Here is a 24,926-nt window from a genome sequence, read left to right on the forward strand (position 1 = left end):
AGGAAAAGAAGGTAGGAAGATTCTGGAAAAAAGTTGGGGGAGGGGCAAGAATGCGATCAAAATATAAGAAAAAGCCAATAAAATAAATAAAGTAAATAAAATTTAGAAATGCTAGAATGAAAGTACATGAAGTGTAAATAAAATGTTTGGTACTAAAAATGTTACATTAGTAACAACTGTATAAATATTAAAGTCATATGTAATGAAAAACTATTTGGATCTTTTTTTGGTCCAACGGAGCACAAGCACTCTCTCAAGAAGCAAGTTCATATGCTTTTATTAGTAGAGGGAACTGTCCTCCTTTACAGATTAACTCCTAACTTCAGAGTCGGAGATATCAACCGTAAGAAGCACCTTGACAGTCTCTGAGTTTTAGGTTCCTCGATGGCTACTTTTCAGGCCTCAGGAAAAGGCTAGTAGGCGTGGGCGTGGCTGCGCTTCGGGGGCGGAGCCTGTTGCTCCGGGGGGCGGGGCCCCGCTTCGGGGGCGGGGTCCAGAGCGGTAGCACCGCCCCGACGTGCACACGCCGCTCCGCCCCTCCACGCTGTTGTCCAGTCAGCTTGTGGCCACGCGCAACAGGCCGGGCAGGGTGAGTGTGGTGGTAGAGGCGGAGTGGCAGTGTGTGGGCCTCGGGTCGGAGGGCCGAGGCCTGGGCGGCTACCGGGCGGTGTGCCCCTCGAGCCACCCGGGGACGCGTCTGTCTGGCTGGCGTCCTAGAGCCAGTCTGGGCGCGCAGGCGGGGAGGGCGCGGGCCACGTGCAGGCCTGACAGCCCGGCGCAGGGCTGCCGCGGACAGAGGCGGGGCGCAGGGCCTAGCGCCCCCAGTCCTGGCTGGGATTGGCCTAGGTGGCTTCTTCTGTCTCCACGAGCAGAAGGCGGCCTGCCAGTCGCCGGGTTGTCCAACAGGTGACTAGGAACAGGTTTCGGGAAGTCTAGGCTCCAGTTCCGCCAGTCATTATTTGAACTTCCGGCGCTGAGAGTTGGGGTTCCCCAGCTCTTTTTAATACCCGGGTGCCTCTGTCATTTGTGATCTCATGGCCCCTTAGATACATTAGCAAGACATAATTCTTAGTGTTTGTGTAAAGTTCCAGAACATAACCACCAGTCAGTAAGACATCTCTGAATTGATGAACATACTCCGTGTGCCGAAAACAGGTTACCCTGATGGTCTCCTTACAAGCAATATATATAATTAAAATTTTTGTTTCTACACTTTATTTTGTGTGTGGGTGCACAGATGCTATGGTGTGCCGTTGGAGGTTGGTCCACACTTTGAGAGAATCCTTTCTTTCCAGCTGTGTGGGTCTCAGGGATTAAACTCAGGTGGTCAGGGTTGGTCAGCAGACGCCTTTTTTTTTTTTTTTTTTTACCCACTGAGCCATCGCTCAGGCCCGCAGCATATAATTATTGCCAAGAGTGTTTAATTGAGCCGAGTTCAATTTAGTGTTCTCTAGTGGGCCTAAAATTCATCAATTAGGAACTTCTGTGAATGTAGATTTCTGCCTCCTGGGGCAGAAGTGGTAATCCAAGAGGCTTGATGTGTCTCTAGAAACTTGCATATTAAAAGCTTTAATGGTAAAATACTGTTCAGATGGAGAGAGACTTCCATCCCTGGTACCAATAGCTACCAATTTCTATGGTGACTCCCCAAGCATAGTCCTTATTTAGGCAAGTCTCCGAACTGTTGTTTTGTGGTTTTATTGTTCTGTTGTTTTTATTTGGGAGGGGGTGTGGTTTTGCTTTGTAAGGCTTTTGAGAATTTGCTAAGATGAAAAAAGTGAAAAAAAAAAATTCTGAATTGACTGTCTCATGCCATGCTTGGCTAGGTTTTGGCAAGCTAGAGGTAGCTGTACCTTAAGAAGCTCTTGTGACTTCTTGTCATTCAGTTTTACCATGGGAAGGATTAAGGCACCCTAAAATGTAAAGATTCTTAAGTTTGTTGGCTGTAGGAAGGGTGCCAACATTGATTTTCTTTTTTAATTTATCAGTGATATAGCAGTTACCAGCTTATATCTGGAACTCTTTTGGAAGTCTTTAAGTGCTTTTAAATCAACTTTGTGAAAAACAATCCTTCTTTACAGCTTGCCTCACTCTCCCTAGCTCTATAGAAGGAAATAACCTTATTCATATCTGAATGGTCCATAGGGCTTATAGGCATGTGCGCTGCGCCATTCTAGACCAAGCAGTCTCCTATTTAATGACTATTTCTTGGAATTCAAGAAATGTCATTTGTTGCCCCCCCCCCCATGCTTGTTACTGAATCTGAAATTATGGCACAGCTTGGGGTATTTGGAAATAGGCCTAATGGGGTAATTATGTATCTACTCTCCTCCACCCAAGACTGCTAAAAAAAAAGAAGAAGAAAGAATGGTATATTTACCCAGTGGCATCTGAGGTACTTTCCAATTAGCTGAGGCTCAGATCGTTCCAGTGTGAACGTATGGGAAAAAAATGGTGTAATAGTAGGCAAGGTAAGTTCTAAAGTGTTAGGGTTGATGTTTGTTGCTGATTGTAGGTGGGAAAAACCCTTAAGAGGTTTTATATTTGTTAAGTATTTTGGGTATGGTAGCCACACCTTCAGGTGAGTGTGCTGTTTCATTCACTGGTTATTCTTAACAAACCTTTCACTTGCATCTTCCTCTCCTCTTCAAATGTAAAACAGAGCAATTGTGAGGGTAAGAGAGGTGTGCCTCAGTTTGGAAGGTACCTGCCCTGGATTATGTCTTAGTCTTATGTCACCTTGGCACAAACTAGAGTTATCTGAAAGGAGGGAACCTTAATTGAGAAAAAAATCTTCCTAAGATCCATTTGTAAGGCATTTTCTTAATTAGTGTTTGATGTGGGAGGTTCCAGCGCGTTGTGTGTGGGCCACCCTTGCGCTGGTGGTCCTGGAATTCTATAAGGAAGCAGACCATGGGGAGTAAGCAGCACCCCTCCATGGCCTCTGCATCAGCACCTGCCTCTAGGTTCCAGCCCTGCTTGAGTTCCTTTCCTGTCCTGACTTCCTTCAGTGGTGAATGGTGGTGATGTGGCAGTATAAGCCAAACAAACCTTTTTCTTCCCAAGTTGCTTTGGTCATGGTGTCCATCACAGTGACCTTAACTAAGACAGAACCTTTAGTGATAAGTTTAACACAGCAGTCTAACAGTTTTAAAAATTAAATGTGAGAGGTTCAGCAATTTGCTAGGCGAAGTTCAAACCAAAATTAACATAGGAAAAAGGGGTATATGGGATGAATTCCTGTGGTGGCCAATGCAAGGTTCCAAGGGTATCTTAATGGAGTCATACTTCGTTGTTCTTCACATGGTTATATCAGCAGGTGGAAAGTGTTGTCCACCAGGGAAGCTATTAGAGACTTGGTGGCGACCGATTATCTAGGCAGCCTCTGCTTGTCTTGCACGTGCAGAAGAAAGGTGTGCTTATGGTGTCAGCAGTGTTGGTTGTGTGTTTGGGTTGCCTTTTCATTTAATGGTGCTAAGAACTCTCCAGAAATATTAATTGTATATCAGCCACAAGTTGGCCCTTCACACAGCAGGGGTTATAGTCTCCTTAACTGTCTATACAAGTGTCCTTTGCTGAATCTGTCTTCATATTTTGTATTTCTACATCTCTAAAGAATTCCATCTTTGGCAGTTCTTCATCTCACCAAAACTTTGCTTGCTTGGGTTAAGAATTGAAGCTGCTTTGTTTGAATCAAAAAGTATATACAAAATATTTTCAGAAAGCTTGTCTCATTGAGCACTTATCTTAACACTAGATTTATCTTTTTCCAATTGTCTTCAGCGCCTACTGTGCATTGTTAGTCCCAGTTATTTGTTATAGTTTGCTATGGTTCTTTGCTGTTTGAAAGCACTGAGCGCCTTGGTGTTACAATTTTAGATGCTAAAATGAAATCATTAGAGAGTTTTATATTTGTTCAGTTTCTACTTCCTAATTTGTTCATCTTATATCTGGGTTGCATTTTAAAAGTTCTTTTAAAAATTGGTTGATGCAGATCATTCTAGGACTTGCAAACCAGAATATACACTCATTTTATTCAGTCCACAGTGCTGCCAGAATGCTGCTTCACATAGGATGGTAGGGAAAACCAGCTTTCTTGCAATCCTGGCTACTCAACACTATAGGAAGTCATAGCATTTTAAGTTACTAGCCTTGAGGAAAATTTGGTATTTTATTATCACTGTGACTCTCAGCCCTCTTTGGGAACAGGGAATTTGCTAGGAATTGGAGGAACAGAACCTCTTCTCAGGATAAGAAAGAAAAAAAGAGAAGTTGTCAAGGTTGAACATTCCTAATCCAAACATATGAAATCTGACATGCCCCAAAATCTAACTTCTGAGTACCAACATGATGCCGTAAGTGAAAAAAATTTCTGGACCTCAAATTGGAAGTACATGAAAAGCAGCCATAAAATTACCCCCGAGCTGTGTGTATAAGCTGTATATGAAGCATAAATGAATTTTGTTGTGGTTTTGATTTTGACTTATTTACCCCACCACCACACAGTCTTGGTTGCTAGACCCTGCTACTGTTGGGTGGACTCTTCAGGGCCTGGTGGAAATTAGGTCATGGAAATATGCCCTTGAAGTGGATGTTGGTACCCTAGCCTCTTCTCTTTTTGCCTCCCTGCTACCATGAGGTAACTGCACTGTCTCATCCTCTTGCTGTGATTTTGAATCTCTCCACAAGACAGCAGGGCCATCCAATAGACTAAAGCCCTAGAAACTGAGACAGAATAAATTCTTCCTGTTGTAGTTGATTATCTCAAGTACACAATTTCAGGTTTACACTACATGTCTCATTTTAGATTTACAGGCATTGCAAAATCAAATACCTCTGGTCTCAAATACTTTTGCAAATGATGTTTGCAAATTATGTATTCTGTGAATATATTTGCACATTTTGAATTACAGTTCTTGAACCCACACAAGGGAGACCTATGTAAGTGACAGGAGTTGTAGTTTTGGGTGTTTGGGAGTGTTAATCCTCTTGCTACTCAGATGTGTGCCACAGGCTAACAGGGCTGTTACCATGGTGTCTGGTCCACTTGATGCCCTTGTGCCCTTTGTGCATGTTAAATTGGAAAAGTGCTGTGTTAGAGGTTAACAGTATTGGTGAATGATGACATGAATTCAGTGGCTGGCTTTTTTACCTCTCCCCACCCCCGCTTAGAGGGAACAGCAGCCTTGCTAGATCACAGAGGAGGACATTGCACCCAGTCCTGATGAGACCTGATAAACTAGGGTCAGATGGAAAGGGAGGAGGGCCTCCCCTATTAGTGGTCTTGGAGAAGGGCAGGGAGGAGATGAGGGAGGGAGGTGGGAATGGTAAGGAATGCTGGAGGGTGTTACAGCTGGGATACAAAGTAAATAACTTGTAATTAATATAAAAAATAAAATTTTAAAAAACAAAAAAAAGTTAAATATTTTTGAAGACCTGTCATATACCTTCATTTTTAAAGCCCTTAATTTTTTTTTTTTTTTTTTTAATGGGCAGAGGGCGAGTTCCCTGATAGTGACAGTTCTCAAGAATTTGAAAGTGCAGTTTCCAGTGTTTGGCATCTCATTTCAGCCACCAGGTGACACCACTGGCCCAGGACACATTGGATTCTGCCAGGGAAGGTTTCTGTTGTATGTTGAGCACCACCTGCCAGCAGACAGCTGTTCCTTCTTCTCTATCAAATGTTTATAACAGAGAGTTCATCTAATTAGATTCAGGGCATGGTGCTGATTGCAGCCAAATTCAACATTTTTTGGCTTTGCTGTTTCAGTGGCCATAGGCTAAACCTTTGAGTAAGGACTGATGATAGAGTTGAATGCTTTAATTTGAGATAATTAAGTCTCCTAATTAATAATGATTTCCAGGACTTAGTGCTTGTATACATAAGAAAATTGTGTTTTCCTTTAGATGAATGTACAAATTGAGTGGTGTTTAAGACTGAATCATCTTGGAAGAAATGACACTGGCTTTTAGCTGTCTCATCTTGGAGGCAGAAGTACTGACTAATATGGAGTTCTCAAAGAGGCAAGATGCTCATGGTCATGCATGGCATGTGTGCACTCCTGCAACCTAACCACGGCTTTTATTCTTTTGGTAGGTTTGCATTTCCTCCCTGCTTGTGAACCATGCCAAAGAAAGCAAAACCTACAGGGAATGGGAAGGAAGAAGAGTCTGTTCCCTGCAAGCAGGTGAAGAGGGAGGCATCTGGCAGGCCTTCTCTATTAAATTTTGACAGCCCCAGTAGTCTCTTTGAAAGTTTAATCTCACCCATCAAGGTAGAGACTTTTTTCAAGGAATTCTGGGAACAAAAGCCTCTTCTCATCCAGAGGGATGACCCTTCATTGGCTGCATATTACCAGTCTCTGTTCAGACTCTCAGATCTGAAGAGTTTCTGCAACCAAGGGGTGTACTATGGACGAGATGTGAACGTCTGCCGGCGCGTCAGTGGGAAGAAGAAGGTTCTGAATAAGGGTGGCAAGGCACACTTTCTCCAGCTGAGAAAAGATTTCCACCAGAAGAGGGCGACAATTCAGTTTCACCAACCACAGAGGTTTAAGGTAATAGCTCTCCCCACAGCAGACTTCTCATACATATGAAAGCGGTAGGATTTGGCCTCATATCAGTTTAAGATTGAATGTCTGGTTTGATGGTGGAGATCGTTTTGAGAATGTGTAGCATTATTTGGTTTTAAAATACATTTGGACTTGAGAGAATCTGTTACCTTTTAGATAAAGTTGTTGTGTGCTGGGGGTTGTGCGATGCAGGCAACCCTGTATCTCCTAGTACTAACATTACAACCTATACTTTGCCACATCAGCTTTTATGTGCATACTAAGGAGCTGAACTCGGGTTCTTCTGCTTGTGCAGCGGGTGTTCATCTTACCCACTGAGCCATCTCTCCATTCCAATCCCTGGCTATATGTTTTGAATCTCCAACAACCTGAGGTGGATGTTTTAGATATTATAGAGCTGTAAAATCCAAAGATTCCAACATTCTAACCTTACTAAAGTAACATTGCACCTCTAGGGTATGTTTAATGGGCTGATTGATTTTTGTGTATGGTAAGATCTTTGTGTTTTGTCCTGTTGCTGTATTTTAAGGTAGCATCAAGGTGATACTTGAAGTTATCTCCCTTTACTGCTTCAAAGCTGTGACTAGTTGACTTGCCAGATAGATATTCAAGAAAGACATGTTAATGTATTAATAACAACTTTTTGAGAGGTTAAGTCCTGGAATAACTTCTGGGTGGCCGTCATAAGTGCGGATAGCACCCTTTTATAAATCAAGAAAGCATAGTCACTGAACTTGTAACTGCAACTTGCACCCTATTCTTCCCCACTTGTTATTCTTAATACTAGATTCCATACAGTCCAGTGGTAGAACTGACTCTTAAGCTTTGTTCATTGGTATACTCAGCAAGCCAGATGTTTATACTATAATGTCTGTGTTAGTTGCTGTGCCTTCATTTCTATTAATGCTTTGGTCTCTTTAATATCTGTTTAGAGTTGGTGTCTTAGTTAGGGTTTCTGTGAAAAGATATCATTACCATGGTAACCTTTATAAAGGAAAACATTTAATTGGGCTTGCTTACAGTTCAGAGCTTTAGTCCTTTATCATCATGGCTGGCAGGATGCATGGTGTCGTGCAGGCAGACATGGGGCTGAAGAGATATTTTGGAGAGTTTTACATCTGGATCAGCAGGCAGCAGGAAGAGTGAGCTGGCTTGAGCTCACTCCGTGGGCCTGGCTTGAGCTCAAAGCCCAACCCTAGGGACACACTCCTGCAAGACCACAAATTACTCCAACAACACCATTTCTCCTAATACTGTCATTCTGTAAGTAAGAGTCTGTGGGAGCCCTTTTCGTTCAGACCATCACAGGAGGTTGCTTGGCTTTTCCAAATTGTCTTGAAGGTATGGATTCTGGAGCTGGGCTGCCCAGATTGGAGTCTTGGCCCTAGTGGAATGGTTGTATGCTTAAGTTTCCTTACTTGTAAACTAGCTTTGACCTTTCCCACCCTGTGAGGAGCATTGTTATGAGGGGTATTCAGTTAGCAGGATAGGATCTGCTATTGTCTACAAGGCCCAGTTGCTGACTTCCTCTTCCCTGACTTAGGTAACTGATCTCTCAACTCAGGCATATATGGCTCCTCAGTCTGCATTATAGCTGAGGAGTGACTCAGGAGGAAGTTTTACTCAGCTTCTTCTCCTCTGTCTCTACCCTTCCCAGGCTGTCACTTCTGCTTCCCTTGCTTTAAGTGTTTATTTTTTAGGAGTTTCCAAATGTAAATTGAAGCAATCACGGAAATCTTAGTGCCTCAAAGTTAACATTTACAGATTAGAACTTTTTTTGTCCTTCTGAAAACTGGGGGAAGGGAGGAATGCAAATGGGGCCTGTGGGTACAGGTGGGACATGGGGAGGGATAGGTGGGTGCATTTTGTTTTGTGTGGATATGTGTGTGTGCTTGCATACATACATGGTGAAGGCCAGAGACTATATTTTCCTCTATCACTTTCCATCTTTTTTTTACTTTTATTGATTGATTGATTGATTGATTGATTGAGGCTGGACAGTGCCTTCTTAGAGCTGGAGTTAAAGGCACACAGTGGGGAGCCAAGCTCAGCGCCCCTGTCTGTGTGGCAGGCCCTTTACTGGCTTAGTTCTTGCTAGCCCCTGAATACTTCTTTTTCCATAGTCTTTTCACAGCTCCATAAATGGAATCAGTAGCTCATGGATCAAGTCAAGCATGTTGTTTCTATTTTCCTCCTTTGTTACAGAGTCCTCTCTACTTCTACAGTGTCTCTACCCTTTCCTTTCTCCTTGGCACTGTGAGCACTTTGTTCATTCCTTGCTTGTGCTGCTTAATCAGAAGCTTCCAGATAAGTCTCTAATTTCTGCAGTCCCTTCTATACCCCAAAGCCAAAGCAAGCTTTTAAAAGCATAAATTGAATTGTTTCTTGCCAGTCTGTCATTTACCTGCTCACATCCGTTACCTGGAGTGGGTACACTACAAAGATTCCTGAGGAACCTTGAGGAACCTAGTGCTGTTTAATTGCCTGGCCTGTAATAATTGTAGAGCAGAGTCAGCCTAATAGACTTTGCTTTCTTATTTTCTGTTCACACCCCTTTTCTTTTTTCTTTGTCAAAGGATGAGCTTTGGAGGATCCAGGAAAAGCTGGAATGTTACTTTGGCTCCTTAGTCGGCTCGAATGTATACATAACTCCTGCAGGATCTCAGGGCCTCCCTCCCCATTATGATGATGTCGAGGTAAGCTGATGAGAGCCAGACTTGTTTAGTTGTCAGGGTTCACTTTGTTACTCTCGAGGTCTCTTGGACCAGGTCTGTGGCTGTTCTTGGTCTGTGGCTGTTCTTCTGTGTCCTCCCTGAAGATCCTGACCTTGTCTCAATGTTGGGGTGTAAAAGTATATGCCTGCAGACCAGATTTCTGCTCCTTCTCAAAGCAGGATTATTGCTGCAGCCTTGTTGATGAAAGATTGAAATAGTCTTTAGGAACGGGATTTTTATCTATAAAAGAAAAATCAACTTAAAATTAAGAAGTAAAGTAAAGTGAGATCACAGTCCTTACATTTGCTTTCACTTTGTCTATTTTCAGGCTGCCAACAATATGTATATTTTTTTCCATGTCTGAAAGTCTTGGTGCAGCCTCAGTGAAGGGCCTGATTCCACTTAAGCCCTGGCATGTTGACAAGTGTTGATTTAATTCTTATGTGGCTTCCAAAGTTAACTCATTGGCTTGGAGTTTTTGTAGTTTGATTTTTGTTCTTATACAAGGTGTGAACATGGATATAACAAAAGTTTCTTTTTATTCCTCTGAGAGCTATTTGATATTAACACATTGTCCAAAAGTGTTTCTTAAACATTCTTAATATAATATTAAGACAGTTTTAGTCAAATGAATAAAAAAACTATAGTGTTTTCTTATCTTCCAAGGCTTATTGTAATATTTAAGCTTTGGACCATTTACTTATATCAGATTTTTCTATCAGAGATTATGGCTTTCAGCTGCCTTCCTAGTAGAAAATTCAAAAGCTAGTAGAATATATAAAGAATCCAGCAATGTCTGAGACAGTGAAAAGAATTAAATATCTAACACCAAGAATCTTGTTTACCTGATTCAAAATTACTAGTAGTGGCAGCTTATGTCTGTGTATTATTTCTGATGCATGTTCTAGAAGCTTTTTGCCCACCAGTTGTCAGGAAGCTTTCTGATGGTCTCTGGTCTGTGGCTTCTTATAGGTTTTTATTCTGCAGCTGGAGGGAGAAAAGCACTGGCGCCTGTACTCCCCAACGGTGCCCCTGGCACACGAGTACAGTGTGGAATCTGAGGACCACATTGGCACACCAACACATGACTTCCTGCTGAAGGTATGGGAAGAGCATGGTGCACATCTCTACAGCTGGTTATCTATTTCTATGACAAGTTCAGGCTTGTAAAGGTCCCTATGGGAATGTATCCTGAGGGTTGTGGGTAGCCCTCACTCTAACCCACCAGATCAGGCGGCTTCCATAAGAGCTAAGGTAGTCTTCTATTCATTTTCCAAAACGTCTGTCTCCATGTATGATCAAGCTCAGCAGAAATAAGTTGAATTCAGTGAATCACCAACTTCTCTAGAATAAATGTGGAAGGTTTGGCCTTGGCCTGTTTTTTTTTTTTTGTTTGTTTTTTTTTTTACATTTAAGTCATAGTCAGCATGTAAACAGAGCACAGCCAAGGATGCCTTCCTTGTCTTGGGAGAAATCCCAGTGCCACCTGTTTTCCTCCTGCTAGTGTAGGTCCTCCCATCCCAGCATAGAGTTTCTAGCTGAGTAGCTAGGAAAGTGCTCATGGCATCCTCCTCCAGTGAGCCAAGTAGTTTGACCATATGTCTTGGAGTCTTGCTGCAGTTAGTTTGGATAGAAATATAATCAGGCTCAGGTAGGAGAGGGTCTTGAAAAAAGGATATATAGAAATAAGAATAACTTCATAAATGAGCTACATACTTTTCTTTCGATTGACTTAGATCATTTCAAAAATTCTTATATTGTAATGATTTGTGTGTAGCTAATGTTCTCACTTTTTTTTTTTGCATCTTGAAGGTAAAGCTAGTGCCTAATTCATATCTGTGCCCCTATGTCTTTCTTGATTTTAAGATTTGCCTGCAAGTAGTTAGGCAGAAACAGTATCCCTTTCTGGATGGGTGCCTATATTACAGCAAACTTGAATAAATAATAATGGTTTTATGTGTGTTTCATGAGTTGTCATGAGACAACAGCTCATTGGCCAAAATTCTGGTTTGCTAAATAGTTTATTGGAGCACAATCATACCCATTCAAAATGCATTGTTTTAATGTACTGCTCAATTCTATTGTGGGGCCTGTAAACCAAACATTGCTCAATAGGTCCCTTCAAATGAACTTGGAATAAAACACTGTGGCCAAGGTAACTAATAAAAGAAAGCACTTAATTGGGCTTGTAATGTCAGAGGAGTAGAGTTCATGATGGTGGAATGAAGGCCTAGCTCTCAGCAGGAACAGCTGAGAGCTCACATCTCACACTGCAGACAGGCAGAGAGTGCAGTGTGGGTGGCAGAAGGCTTTTGAAACCTCAAGCCTGCCTCCAGTGACACACCTGCAACAGGACCACAACGTCTTCATCTTTCCCAAGAAGCCACCAACTGGGAACCAGTATTCAGACATAAGAGCCTGTGTGGGCCATTCTTTTTCAAACCAGCACACTCATAGTCAGGAGTAGTGGGTCTCCTGTAAGAATCCCAAAGTCCATATCAACCTTCCCACTTTTCTAGTTCTAGCCTATGTCCTCGGTCTAGTGGGGGTTTAAGGATGCAAAAGTCCTTCTAGTCTCCTTGGGGTTGTACCAAAGTTAGGGTTGAATTAAGCTGAAGTCACTTAGTTATAGTGCCCTTTATAAATTATATAAATCAGGAGATCATAATATTTAGTTTGCAGTCTGTGGGGATTGAAATATAGAATTTTGATGCTTCCTTTACAATGAAATTCCTTTGATGAGATGTCTGTAGGTCTGTGTTAGCATAGTGGTTGTTGTAATAACACAGATTTAATTCATAATAGTCCCAGAGGTCAGAAGTCTTTAAGTGGCCTCACTGTTGGCAGAACTTCATTCCTCCTGGGGAAAATCTGCCTCCTTGGCATTCCCGAAGAGCCTGGGGCCAAGTATTGAGATCGCAAGTATTGAAATTCTTGTGGTGTGAATGAAGTATACAGATGAAGACATCTGTCAGGGTAGCACAGAAATGATAAATATTGAGTGTAATTCTTAAAAAGTGTTTATTTGCTTGAAGTACTGCCATTTTTGGTGTCATTCAAAGCAAACCAGCAGTCAAGCAAACCCTTAAGAATATATATACATATACACACTACATACATACATACGTACTTACTTACATGCATATATATATATCCTACAAACTTACGTGCATACATACATACACACACACACGTGTATATATATATATATATATATATATTTTTTTTTTTTTTTTTTTTTTTTCCTCTTGCTTTGAAGAAAATCTTTTACGTTCCCATTAAGCTGATATATTTGAGCTCTGTCTCCCAGGCTCCGGGATTTTAAACAGATCTTGGCTGTTTATTGTAGTTTGAAAGAGGACGAGAGCAGCTCTCAAGATTCCTTCTCAGACAGTCACCAGACAGAATGTTGTAGTCTGGATAAGATGAAAGCAAAGGTAGCTCTGGGCAGCAGTAAGCTGAACAGAATGCTTTTGTCATTGGTTTAGGAGAGAGAAAAGGTACAAATTGGAGGTAGCTTATCCACAAAAACTACTACTTTTTAATTACATTCACATGCTTTGCTGGGGTAGGCTCTGAGGAGTACAGGGTAGGTATGATATAGATGCTGCCAAGGAGACCTAAAGAACATTCTCAAGAGGTGAGTACTACAGTGACTGTAATAAAATCATACCCCCATTGCTGCCCTAGCCCTTGGGAACAGCATTTTTTTAAACTACTGAATAATACTGTAGGCTGTGGGGCTGGTGTCCCTCTTTAGTGATAGAGAGACTAAGGCCAAGGACAGCTAAGCAGGTTGCACTGGTCCTATGACTGAAAGCCCTAACTTAACCAAACCCAGAAACAGGGTGTTACCTTTTTGGATCTCAATCCTGTGAGGGTAGTTTCAGGTATGTCTTGTGTCACTTTAAAAATAAATACAATGACAGGCTCACAGACACCCCCTGAACCGGGCACACAGACTCCTTGGAATGTGTAGTGATTTCTAGAATGGAGAACTTAAACTCAAAACATGTTTATCTTAAAGCAAAAAGGACTAAGCTGTATATTAACACTTCTTTTTTTTTCTTTTAGCCTGGTGATTTGTTGTACTTCCCCAGAGGGACCATTCATCAGGCAGAAACTCCTTCAGGTATAGGCCACTCTACTCACGTGACCATTAGCACCTACCAGAACAAGTAAGGCCTTTTGCTTCCTTCTTGGGGCAGCTCTGAGGTATGGCCCAAAGCAGCCACATACAGGATACACCTACCGCTTATTCTGTGCTGACTCCCTCCATATTTATTTGATGTGTCTTCATGTGTGATTGGCCTGTCTGGATAGCCTGTGGACATCTTAGATCTCTCTCTCTCATATATATATATAATGATATGTATAGATACTGAAAAGTAGAGCATAGAGGGTCTCTTAGAGAGGCAAGGCAAAGCAAAAATCTGTTGTAACTGGACTTTTGGCTACTGTATTAGGTTCTTTTTCGTACCACTCTTCTCCACTCCAATCCCTTCTAACCCCCCCAACACTAGGTAGGAGAGAAAGAAGGTTAGAGGGGAAAGGGGGTGTTGTGCACATTTTTAAACTCTACTTTATTTGGAGTTCCTTAAAGCTTTTCCCTTCCAACCCCTCAACCCTAAGTAGGAAAGAGAAGGTTTGTGAGGAGAGGGGATGCAGACCCCTTTACTTTTCCCAGCTGTTTAGGGTCAGTGGGTTCTTTTAGGGCTATGCCAATTCTCTGTCAACAGCAAATTTAGCAAGCAGTCTCCTCAGCCTATCTCCTTCAAGCTGCTGCACCACGAAGCATTTTTCTCATGTCTCTTCCAACTATTATACCAAAGGTTCCTGGTCTGTCCAAACTGCCACAGGGCACACTTTCTCTAGTCTCTCCTATTTATATCCCTCAGAGTCCTAGACCATGCCCCTTTCTATTCTATGTGAGGTAGGCCATTACCAGCTGGCAAAAACCATGCCCTACAGGAGGCAATTATCAGCTGTGGAGAAAGTAAAGCCCAAACTAAAATCCCACACATGGGATTAAAACAAAAATATATGTATGTAACAACTGAGTTTTTAAGAAACCAAAACTTCCGTCTACAAGGGGGTGTTGATATCATTAGATTACTTCCTGCTGATTAGGGGCATTGAGTTCTTTGGGGCAAGGTTGATCTTTGCTGACAGGATATCCTTTTTACTCTGTGCACGACTACTTGACAAAAAGAAACGACCACTTGACAAACCAAAGCAAACTGCAGTAGCAGGGGGAGCAGCAGCTACCCCTCTTAGGGCTCTGGTATTTGTATGCCCTCTGAAGAGTCCCCAGAATTCCAAATATAAACTCTTCCTTAGCTAGCAAAGTCATCTCCCTGCCAGAGCATGCGACACATTATAGTTAGCTGCTATGTAATCTGAGCAGCCTTATCTCCCACACCTGGAGCAAAAACAAAAATCTAAATCACATAACATTTATGTGTTTTGAAAGAAACTAAAATTCTCACTATAACCTATAGCTCATGGGTATATCACTGTTGGTTTGCAGAGAGACCATTGGAGCTTAGAAGGATATGCTCAGCTCAATTGGGTATCAGGGATGGGTTCAGAGAAGACTTGACTTACAGCTGAGTGAGGCTTAATGGATAGTTAAGTAGTAAGGGTGGGTCATAAGGTCATGACAGGTAGAAGGCATTCTAGGATCAATGGACATCAACCTACTGAAAAGCAGTAACTTCTAAGGTGATTTAGTAAGTGTATGTCTTCTTCATCGGGACTGCTCTGCTGCTCGCTCGTGTTCAGGAGATTTACTGGGGGAAGTAGCTGCGTTCTGCCTGTGGTGGGGTTAGTGCCATTTGCACACAATTGGAAGGCCTAACTTTGTATCAGGCATCCATTTTCCAAGATCAGATGAGACTAGGCACATTCAGGGTGGTATGGCTGTAGACTAGATTTCCATTTTCAAAAGTACTTTGTTACTCTGACTAGGTAAAGAACAGAAATCTCTGAGGCCAGTCAAGATGAGCACGGGGAGATAGAGAGATGGCTCAATGGTAAGAATGCTTACTGTGTAAGCATGAGGATGTGAGTTTGGATGTCAGCATCCATGTAACAGAAAAGGAGTTTGGAATAGTGTGCGTGCATCCATAACCCCAAGGGAGAAGAGGGTCACTTGACTGGGCTACCATCATGGCTCTAGGTTCTGCTAAGAGACTGTCTCAAAGGAATACAGCTGAGAGAGAGAGAGAATGGCATCAGGTGCCTTGCTTGGTATGCATGCACACAGTCATGTGTATATCATCACATTAACTGACATGTGCTCATGTATTTACACATGTGCGCAAAAAAAAAAAAAAAAAAAAAAAAAGAGTAGGGAAAATTTCCAGGCATCTGAACCTTAGCAATCACCTTGTAAATGTTTGTGTATATTCTGGTGTCCCACCATTACTGTCACACAGTTAATCCCTTACTTCCTAATTCTGCTTGGTGGGGAGCATTGGTTCCATGGTAGAATTCTTGCCTTTTTAATTCTGCTTTTCTTTCATTTCTGTTTCTATTGCCATCTGGTTTCCTTTCTCTTACTTTTTTTTTTTTTTTAATTTCAGCTTTAAAGATAATTTTATTTTCTGTGTATTGAAATTTGGCTATGTGTATGTATTACATGTGTGCATAGTACCCTCAGGACACAGGAGGGTGTTGAATTCCCTGGAATTAGAGTTACATATAGTTGTGAGCTACCATAAAATTGTACTTGCAACCAAAACTAGGTCCTCAAGTTCTTTTAACCACTCAAGCCCGTGTGTGTGTGTGTATGTGTGTTTACTTGAGTGTGTTTGCACTATTTTCAAGCTGTTTTCTCTTTCAACTGTGGGCTCTAGGGTTACAATCAGGCATTCCTGGCAAGTGCCATTACTCACTGATATGTCATAACAACCCTGGCTTTTTTCACTTCCTTGGTTTCCTTTATACCTTGCATGTGTCATGCTATCAGCAATTCTGTCCATCTCTTGTTACCTTAAAATATTTATTTATGTTTCTGCTGTTAAGTCCTTCCTGGCTCTCTGTCTCCTATTCCTGAAATGTAGATCTCATTGGCTCCCTCTGGGTGTACCCAGTCTTTCTTCAGTCAGCTAGGGCCAGGAAAGAGTTTTTCAAGTTACAAGTTGCTGCCCTCACTGAGTGGGTACCGTGTAGCTCATGTAGGTACATGAGTCTGTGCTCTGATAGGAAATATAGGAACGAGAATGGAAAAGTATAATCTTAGGGCCACACCTTTCTTAGGTGTTTCTGTGCTCTGAACCTGGGTTCCCACTATGGTAAGGAAATTTACAGTCTTCTCCTAACACCTCTCAGAGAGGCATCACTGGAATAGCTGGGTCCTGCTGTGTGGGCTCCTGCAGACTGAATTGGGTAATGCCAGAGCAAAGCCCTCTGGAGGTGGTGGTATTCCTGAATTTTGGAAACTCCCAAGATTAATATTCTTACTCTTGGACTAGCGAGAGTTAATCTGCCATCAAATTCCTCTGTGATATGACATCCACCTACAACCCTGCAAAAGGGCCATGTATTTTCCTTGTCCAGAGATCTGCTTCTGTCCTCTTTGTTCAACAAGAGTGACAGAGGCCTGACATTAAGTCACATATCAGTATGACCTCCACGGAGTGGACACATTGGGGAAAGTGTGTCTCAAGAGGCTCTTGTGGCCTCTTTGCCACTCTTCTAGGATGGCAGGCAAGAAAGTGTCAGTTTTCCTGACTGAGAAGCAGAAGCTGTGCTGTGATTTTCATTTTGCTTGTAGCCCTCAATTTGAAATCTGTTGGCTGGCTACATGGGAGAAATTTAAACAAGCTAAAAAGTGTTTAAAGAAAGCAACCCCACAGACTTTTTTTCTTACTTAAACAGGTATACAGTTGGGAAAGAGTCAATTCTAACTGCCACAGAGGAGGAAATGAGATAAGTCTGCCTACCTCAGGGGGTAAAATTAATTGAACACTGATATTTATTTCCAGGTGTTATTTTTGGCTACTGGCTTGCTCTCTGCCCCAGTAAAACCATTATTAGGAACCAGTTTTGTTTTAAACTGTTGATACTGGTGTATATTTTACTGAGGATCAGCTTTCCTCTTACTAAGTAAAATGTAGCATATCTCTGTTCAAGTGTTTATATAGTATGATCTGTCTGCTACCCTAAATGTATTTCTGTTGGACTTAATGTATGTGAGATTTTTTTTTCTAGAACTTTTATTGAGTGTTGAAATTTTCCTTAAAGCTGTTCCTATGGAGGTTTGTGTTTAGTTTGAGCTGTTGAAATTCCTTTTTTGTGATAGTATCTATTTAATATTCTGAGTGCTCAGAAATGGTCAAATGGGAACCCAGTTTGCAGGTTTTGGTAGTAACGGGTATTTACATTATTGTTTGTTCGTTAACAACTTTGGTTATTTTTCATTTTCTTGTTTTATGTTCTAGTTCATGGGGAGATTTCCTTTTGGATTCCATTTCGGGGCTTGTATTTGACACTGCAAAGGAAGATGTGGCATTAAGGTCTGGAATGCCTCTGCGGATGCTCATGGTGAGAACAGAAGCAGATAGAAACAGGTGGCAAGTCAGGGATCAGGCAGGCAAAGTCCTGCCCCTTAGAGACCCAAGATCTTCTTCCCAGATGAAGCAAGCTAACTTGCCTTGCTGGCCTGCTGAGTGGCAGGACTTAGACAGCAATGGAGTATGGCTTCATGTGGTACCATTCATCTGGGACCATCTTTGATTGTTGTTCAAAAATGTTTTGTGTATTCTCCTAGCAGCAGCAAGACTGGGAATATCGAATAGATAGTTGAACAAATAAACATGACCACAAGTCTGTACCAAGCACGCATCAGCATCGGGTGCCCAGTTGGAGAAGAGGCACCTGGGGGTGTGTTCCTTGGCTTTCCTGACCTCTCCTGCTTTTGGGGCTGGAGTACTTCCGCTAGCTTCCAGACAGTATGTTGATTGGGACTGAGTAGGACAAAGGTTGCATTCATTACCTAAGGCACTCAGTTGTCTTAAGAGAGTGACTTGCTTTCCAAAGAAAAAACCTGTACTATACTATATCTCCAAGGATCCACTTTTCCAAGCTAAATTTTAAATATTACTGTAGTTATTGTTTTTATTTCTATTTTCACAAATGATAGACAGTGTAAGATAAAAGTTGCCGATAAGGAAGTAATAGGCTTCCTTCTCTTAAGGTCCAGCCTGTCCCTTGTCCCTCCCCACCATGGAATGGCACGATTTATGTCAGTGGGTGTTAGGCTACAGTATTGGGATTAAGCTCAGCATACTACAGTGAAAAATATGACCTGTGTAGCTACCTCTAACAGCATCTAGTAAAGGTTCACTTCTTTGCTTCTAGCAGGTGGAAACCCCAGCTGTTGCAACAAGAAAGTTGAGTGGTTTTCTGAGGACTCTTGCAGACAGGCTAGAAGGTAGAAAAGAACTGCTGTCATCAGACATGAAGAAGGATTTCATCATGCACAGGCTCCCCCCTTACTATGTGGGAAATGGAACAGAGATGCTGGAACCAGGTAGAGCTTACTCTTTTTCTCTGGGGTCATGGGAGACACTTCATGCTTTACTGGCTGGTCTCCACTTTGAGCACATTAAACATTTTAGACTTCATATGGCCAGCAATCTCTCCTCACTGTATGTGGTTTCACAGTCATGCTGCCCTCATTAACCTCCCATGTGATTTGCAAGAACTTACTTTGCAGTATGACAGGAAAAGTAAGAACTAATTTTGGTTGAGGAATGTATCTGTAAGTAGTCTTTTATTTATCATCTTCAGAAATGTTGAAGAACTTGAATATTGACATAATCTTGTTAGAAGTAATGTAAGCATGTTAAAATGCTGTCACACCAGATAAAAGAATGGTTGAAGATAACATGGATCTCCCAAGTTGTAGGTGCCTAGTATTCAACTGGTATATAATGCACTGCCAGATAAGTGCCATCAGTGTCCTTTATTTAGGAAAAGCTACCAAGAACACTCTCAAATTCAAAGTTGTATAATTTGACTTGTTGCAGTGTAAGGGTGCACATTGAGAGCTGTGGAGTATCTCCATCAAAAGGCAGTAGGCTTAAGCTAGGACATTTCAGAGTTTCCAGAGGACTTATGGAAGCAAAGCAAATTGGTATGGATTGGTGCTCTCCGGAAGTAGATGGGTGTCTTAGATATTCCCAGTGCGTGGGAAAACTGAGGCTTAAGTTATCTCAGATAAACAGCACTTTCAGGGTAGAGGAGTGTTGGGTCACTAATAACTTTAGCAGTGTTTGTTTTTGCCTGAGTTGAGACATTTATCTTAACAATGACTTGTTAAACAGTGTTCAAGAGAATGCTGAAACCTACTGCTAACTGGGCCAGCTCTTTGTCTCAGCGACAGCAAGAATCTTTTTCCTATCATAAAAGTGTCACCTGTTACCAGGTGACAACCACTAAAATACATAAAGTCCCTACTTAAATGCATTTTTATTATACAGGCTGAAGGAAGTTCAGAATTTAATGTTGATCACATCTGTTCAAAATGGCATATTTTACCAGTAGTGTTCTAGAATAGAATTTGCTAAATAAATCCCTGAATATGTTCCAGAATATTTATCTAATAGTTTCCCAAGTAACTACTATAGTCAGTAAGGTTATGATTCCTTAAAATTTTCCCATCCAGATAGCCCTATAAGGCCAGCTTGTTTCTTGTGGTGGCTCTGTTCATTTTACTAAATCCACCTTAGAAAGAATAAACTTTTTCTGTGTTGGGTCTTAAAGGACACAATGCTTCACTTACACAGACTACGTTTACACCATTGTCACACGGCTCATTCTTTCCAGAGTCCAGGTGTAGTAGGGGGGTGAGCATTCGTGCAGAAAGCAACACAGTTCTATGCACTGTGCTTTGATGGATTACTTATACCTAATGTGCTCTTTGTGTGTGGTGTTGGGAGGTGAATATAGGACCTTGTGTATGCTAGGTAAGCACACTCCCACCAGCCGCACACCTAGCCTTCTAATTTATTATTAACTTGGATTATTTACCTAATGATATATATCACTAGAAGAATGAGATCCATGGAGGTGCTAGCTGTACTTTTAATTATCACGATAGATGTTGGAGTGAGTACTCGGGAGAGTGTAAGCTATAAGATGCCTCACAAACAAGTTTGAACCTATCTGTTGGTATCTTTTTTGATAGCTTTCTCTATTCTAGGTAAAAAATTGCCAAGGTTGGACAGCATAGTAAGACTGCAGTTTAAAGACCACATTGTCCTTACAGTAGGGCCAGAGGAGAATCAATCTGTGAGTATCCAGAGGGATGAGAGTTCTTCTATAAATACTATTTCTGTGAGTTTTGGGTTACTCCATTTAGGTCATGCCTGTTTCACCGTACCTGTTGCAAGTTGCCCTGCCTGTTCGGTATGCAAGGGCTTACCTTCATCCTCAGAATCCTAGTCTTTCTCATGTGAATGTATCCATTCTTTGCTTCCTAATCTACTTCAGGGTACACTGCTCTTGCATGAACAACTGAAGACCTTGTTTGAGTTTCCCTGCCTTAGTCACTATCATCTCTATACTGTAGAAATCTGGCTTAAATTCAATACTATAGAGTACAAGATCTGTGCCCTATAATTTGACCTTTTTATTCACTGGTTCCCCAAACTGGCTGATAGGACAGTTTTCTAAAATTGTAAATTTCTGTAGCTAAAGAGATGGTTCAGTAGTTAAGGGCACTTGCTCCTCTCCAGAGGAGCCAGGTTTGATTTTCAACACCCACAGGCAATTCACAACTGTAACTCCAGTTCCAGGGCATCTGATGTCCTCTTCTGTTCTCTATAGCTTCCAGACATGTAGGTGGTGTGCAGGCATACATGCAGGCAAAACACCCATAAACATAAAAAAATGTTTGTTTTTGAGTTTTCTATGGTTTGAAATGGATCTTCTCCATTTATGATTTTTTTTAGAGCCTGGAAGACAATGTCAGATCTATGAGAACTACTCCATACCTTGTAGCTTTATCTAGTAATTCCTAAGCATTGAGGGAGCTGCAAAAGTAACGCCTAGCCATCAGGGAGCTTGGATAAGGATGACATAAATAAAACCACTAAAGTATGCACTCATACCTTGTTTTTTATTCTGATAACTACTAACTCTGAGACACTGTATGTTGGCTCAGACGTTTAGCTAATCAGTGACAAATAATAAAGGTAGGTTGTGGAAGACCAAAGGGAGTACAGATCATTTGTGACAAACTACTTAAATTTAAATGGAATTTTTAGTAAATAACATAGCTTCTATTTCTCAACAATTGATCACTTGATAACTTTTTACTTGTTCCTAGGAATATCAAACTTGATAGAACACAGTATAGGAAATTAAAGATGAAACTGATAAGCTGGCATATAAATCAGGTTCTCGTACATGCTGGGGCTTGTCTGTTAAAACAGTGACTTCAAGAATCAACAGTTGTATTGGTAACTTTGTGCCCAAAGGATTCTGCACAGAAATGAATACATTTCCTTTAAGGAGAAAGGCTATATAATATTTTTATTGCAGCCAGGTATGATGCTGTATGCCTTCATCCCAGGCAGTTTCCTATGAATTCAAGGCTAGCCTGGCCTACAAAGTGAGGATCCTGCTATCTCTATATTCCCTCAAAAGATTTTCCTTGATGTTGAAATTTTTTAACTCTCCTAGTACTGAAGCCCTCAATATTTTTCTTATAACTTTTTTTTTTAAAGGATGAAGCTCAACAAAAAATGGTTTATATCTATCATTCTCTGAAGAATCTGAGACAGACACACATGATGGGAAAAGAGGTGGAAACAGAGGTGTGTTCCAACTTAAAACAACTGTCTTTCCTGTGGTTTGGGTTATGGCTGGGATAAACACTTGTGATGGAAAGGGTCATGTGCCTTTATAGATGCAGTGCGGACCTGCCATTTTACCTGACTGATAGGACAAGCTACATCAGCCAACTTTGTGAAGCATGTATTGATGGCAGCTTTAAAACATAACAGCTGTAAACTTACAGGAAAAGTGTGATAAATGCTAGTCATCTGCAACAACTTAGCTACTCAAAGTAGGTTGTTGATAGGAAATTGATGACTTTTGTGAATTACCTAATTACAGTTGAAGTAGTTTTCCTGAAACAAGTTTCACTCTTATGAAGGATATATATTTTGAATTATGTAAGGTTATGCAAAATCCATGAAGTGGTGTTATTTCTGTACTAAACAGTGTATCCTCTTCAGGCTTATGGACTTCGCTTTCCTTTATCACATGTGGATGCTCTGAAGCAAATCTGGAGTGGATCACCCATTCCTGTCAAGGAACTGAAACTTCACACAGATGAAGAAAAGGAGAACCTGGCACTGTCTCTCTGGACAGAGTGTTTAATCCAAGTAGTCTAGGGCCTTTATACAGAGGAGTGTCCTTTTCTCTGCGCATACACTCCGTGAAGGGAGATTTCATTTCTAGGTGACTCATGGTGCTCTGATTAGCACTCTGGGTGGAGGCATGGTTAATGTGCTCATGGACAGGAGAGGGAACTCGGGAAATTACCAGGTATCCCAGACTATGATAAAATCATACTTCTGACAAGTTTATTTAATCCAGTGTTGTAGAAAAGGCACAACTCCATTACATGTGTCATATAGAACTATGTCATTAGCCTGGCTCTGTCATGGTTCTTTGGAAGAAACAACTCCGTTAAAGAGCCTCCTTAGCTCCAAAAATACTTTTTAACAAAACTCGAAAGTTGTTTTTTTGTGGGTTTTTTTTTTTTAACAACGAAAATATACATATCTTTGAGTATACATGCCCGTTTTCCCCATTAAAATAAACGTTTCATGAAATAATACTGCCACACCCATAAGAGGCACCGGTCATCTGTGGACATGCAGAGCTCTCAAATGTTGTTTAGATGATGACAGAAGCGCCAGAGACTGAAAAAAAAAAAAAAAAAAAACACCAAAGACCAGTATATATACATGGGAAGCCCAAGTGTATAAAAAAAAATACTCAAAGTAGGTAGCTCTTTGAGTTTAAAATATTCACTGTTATTTTACATTCTAAAGTGCATAGAGGTTGATACTTTTAAAAATATTGCTGGAGAATTTATGTAAAAATAGAGTTTTTTTTCTTTCTGGCAAAAATTGGGGCTGAAAGCAGTAGCTGTCTGAATTAAGTTTCCTGTCTCAGGAGGGTGCAGGCTCTTGACCTGTTCCTGAGCAGGAGATGGTAGTGCCTCTCTGTGTGGTTTTGCTTAGCTATAGTCAGTTTAAAATGGGAGTGAAACTGAGTTGTCTGTCACCAAGTAGAAAAAGTCAGGTGACAGAGGCAAAGTAGAAGCCCTGTTTGTTTTAGCTGAACCTTGGTTCAGTCCTTTACTCCGGGGACACATTCAGCTCTTAGATGTGACTCAGTCTTGCTATTCTCCTCCTTAAGCACAAGTCAGACAAAATGTAAGGTCACCACAATCAGAAGTATTGTCACTTCAGGACATCTTGGTTAATTAACACCATAGTGCTAGGTGGGCACCCTAAAGTTTATACATTTGTAGTTAGAAAAATGATACAGATTGGCCACACCACAGAAAGTACTTTAGGACTAGTGGCTTTTCCCTCAATAAGCTGAGGTTCCTCCCTGGGGTCACCTAATTAAAGAGTATAAATACTTATGGGTGTTTCAATTTTAAAAGTTTCTAAAATAGAAACTACAAGGTTTATTTAGTACAGCAGCAGCTTTGTAGGAAAGCTTAGTATGTCTTCAGGTGGTGCAGGAGTATGACAACCCGTAGGAATTGTTTCCCTGTGCTTTGTTCACACAAGCGTGGAGTAGGGCACTCATATGATAGCTAATGCAGGTAACAGCATTGTCTGTGTAAAGTGCCATCAAGAAGAGGATTCATGTTTGGTGGTTAGGAGAGAGAATAACATTTCAGCAAATTGGTCACTACACTTGGATCCATCAGGAAAAGAAATCATTACATTTCTTCACAAAGACACTGCATAATAACCAGTGAGAATATTTTAGCTTTTCCATGGAGCAGTAGTTTCAGCGCTTGGGAGAAAGTTCTTTCTGTGAGCAGTACAGTAATGTGGACACAGCAGCTTCCTTCCCATGCACACAGGGCATGAGTAGGTGGAGGTGCCTTTGTGTGATCCTCTCACAAGATTTCAATGTCCCATTTCTGTGTTTCTTCTCTCTCCAAGGGACGATTTATAATGACATGTGTCTTGTCATAATAGTTTCCTCCTAGAACAGAAATTTCAAAAAAGATGATTTGCTCACATGTGTGATTAGCAGTTGCCCAATTTTACAACCTTCTGTTCAACACACTAAGAATATTTATTTATATATATATACACACAAGGCATTTTGAAATGGGAAACTGAGTTTGAAGAACATAGCCATTATTTACCTCAAATTGGACGCTATTGTCAACTGAAAAGCTAAAAATACGTGATTGTAGATAAACAATGCCCAACAAAACAGTTTCCAGAGTAAACTCTAGCTTAGTGTCAGGTACTGGTTTTTGTTTCTATAGCAACAGTGGCTATGCCTGGACCAATTAAAGGAACAGCCACAAATATATTGGCTCTGACCTTGCAGAATTAAAGAACATAGTTAATTCCTC

At 41.2% G+C, this 24,926-nt stretch overlaps 2 protein-coding genes across 6 annotated transcripts in view; one reads left to right on the forward strand and one right to left on the reverse strand.

Moving 5' to 3' along the window:
* Window positions 1-494: 494 nt before the first annotated feature.
* On the forward strand, window positions 495-23,262 carry Riox2 (ribosomal oxygenase 2). Of its 4 annotated transcripts, none has more exons than XM_021660556.2 (10): window positions 495-589; window positions 6,098-6,557; window positions 9,149-9,268; window positions 10,259-10,387; window positions 13,361-13,464; window positions 17,734-17,836; window positions 18,653-18,824; window positions 20,484-20,587; window positions 22,027-22,116; window positions 22,540-23,262. In XM_021660556.2, the coding sequence occupies exons 2-10, from the start codon at window positions 6,126-6,128 to the stop codon at window positions 22,696-22,698; spliced, it is 1,413 nt and encodes a 470-aa protein (XP_021516231.1). In that variant the 5' UTR covers window positions 495-589; window positions 6,098-6,125; the 3' UTR covers window positions 22,699-23,262. The 4 variants fall into 4 exon arrangements, with proteins under 4 accessions (XP_021516231.1, XP_021516233.1, XP_021516232.1 ...); XM_021660558.2 differs by having other exon boundaries at window positions 20,499-20,587; XM_021660557.2 differs by having other exon boundaries at window positions 18,656-18,824.
* The window catches only part of Crybg3 (crystallin beta-gamma domain containing 3), a 109,041-nt gene continuing 105,512 nt past the window's right edge, over window positions 21,398-24,926 (reverse strand). For both annotated transcript variants that reach the window (XM_021660555.2, XM_021660554.2), the window contains one exon: window positions 21,398-24,544. In XM_021660555.2, the coding sequence (XP_021516230.1) occupies window positions 24,456-24,544 (89 nt within the window). In that variant the 3' untranslated portion in view covers window positions 21,398-24,455. The remainder of the gene's footprint in view (window positions 24,545-24,926) is intronic.

The sequence above is a fragment of the Meriones unguiculatus genome, chromosome 17, assembly GCF_030254825.1.
Source record: "Meriones unguiculatus strain TT.TT164.6M chromosome 17, Bangor_MerUng_6.1, whole genome shotgun sequence".
In the NCBI taxonomy this organism is placed as follows: Eukaryota; Metazoa; Chordata; class Mammalia; order Rodentia; family Muridae; genus Meriones; species Meriones unguiculatus.